Here is a 715-nt window from a genome sequence, read left to right on the forward strand (position 1 = left end):
TTTTTTTTTTTTATTGTTGTCACTTTATGTGGACGAATTTGCTTTAATCAAATCTTTCTAAATTTTAAAGTGATCATTTGATATTTGTGTGTAACTCACAGTTAGAACCAAGAGATTTTGATAATAAAAAACAAGTTATGGATTATATTAATATTGATTTGATGCAAGAGGTGAAACGTTTGGAGATGTATCCTACTAAAGTAATGTTCAGAGTCATTTTTGGTCTATATTAATGTTCTAATGTCTTTCTGCAGGCTGTGAGGAGTTGAGAGTAGTTTCACTCAACAAACTTCCACTTTCACTCATTTGTTGGACAATATGATTATAATTGTTTTCTGTTCTCGTCCTTTACAGAAAGTGACAGCTGATCTGGAAGGAGCCGTCCCTCCACCTAAAATCCTGAAAGAGAGGAAGTTATAAGGAGGACAGAAAGAAAATAAAAATACTCGCACACCAACATTCATAAACATGCACACGTGGCCACAATGGAAAAAGCTGCTGTGAAGAGTGATTACATGGAGACTGAATCACACTGAGCAGCCCTCTGTGAGCCTTTATTATTGCAGTAAGAACCAGCAGACCGGCTGTATATTTGATGTACTGTATGGACACCACACTCTGGCCTGAACACCAGAGATTCACACTGATATTCCCAAGTGCAACTTAGCTCATCCCAAAGCAAGCACAAGTCAATCATGCACAAGGGAAACGCACA

At 37.5% G+C, this 715-nt stretch overlaps 1 protein-coding gene across 2 annotated transcripts in view; it reads left to right on the forward strand.

Moving 5' to 3' along the window:
* The window catches only part of flvcr2a (FLVCR heme transporter 2a), a 17566-nt gene extending 16857 nt beyond the window's left edge, over window positions 1-709 (forward strand). For both annotated transcript variants that reach the window (XM_035674536.1, XM_035674538.1), the window contains one exon: window positions 355-709. Coding sequence is in view for 1 of the 2 variants with exons in the window: in XM_035674538.1 (XP_035530431.1) it covers window positions 355-420 (66 nt within the window). In the remaining variant the exon portion in view is untranslated. The remainder of the gene's footprint in view (window positions 1-354) is intronic.
* The last annotated feature ends 6 nt before the right edge of the window (window positions 710-715 follow it).

This window comes from Morone saxatilis, unplaced genomic scaffold (genome assembly GCF_004916995.1).
Source record: "Morone saxatilis isolate NCDOM2014 unplaced genomic scaffold, NCSU_SB_2.0 Contig3, whole genome shotgun sequence".
Classification (NCBI taxonomy): domain Eukaryota; kingdom Metazoa; phylum Chordata; class Actinopteri; family Moronidae; genus Morone; species Morone saxatilis.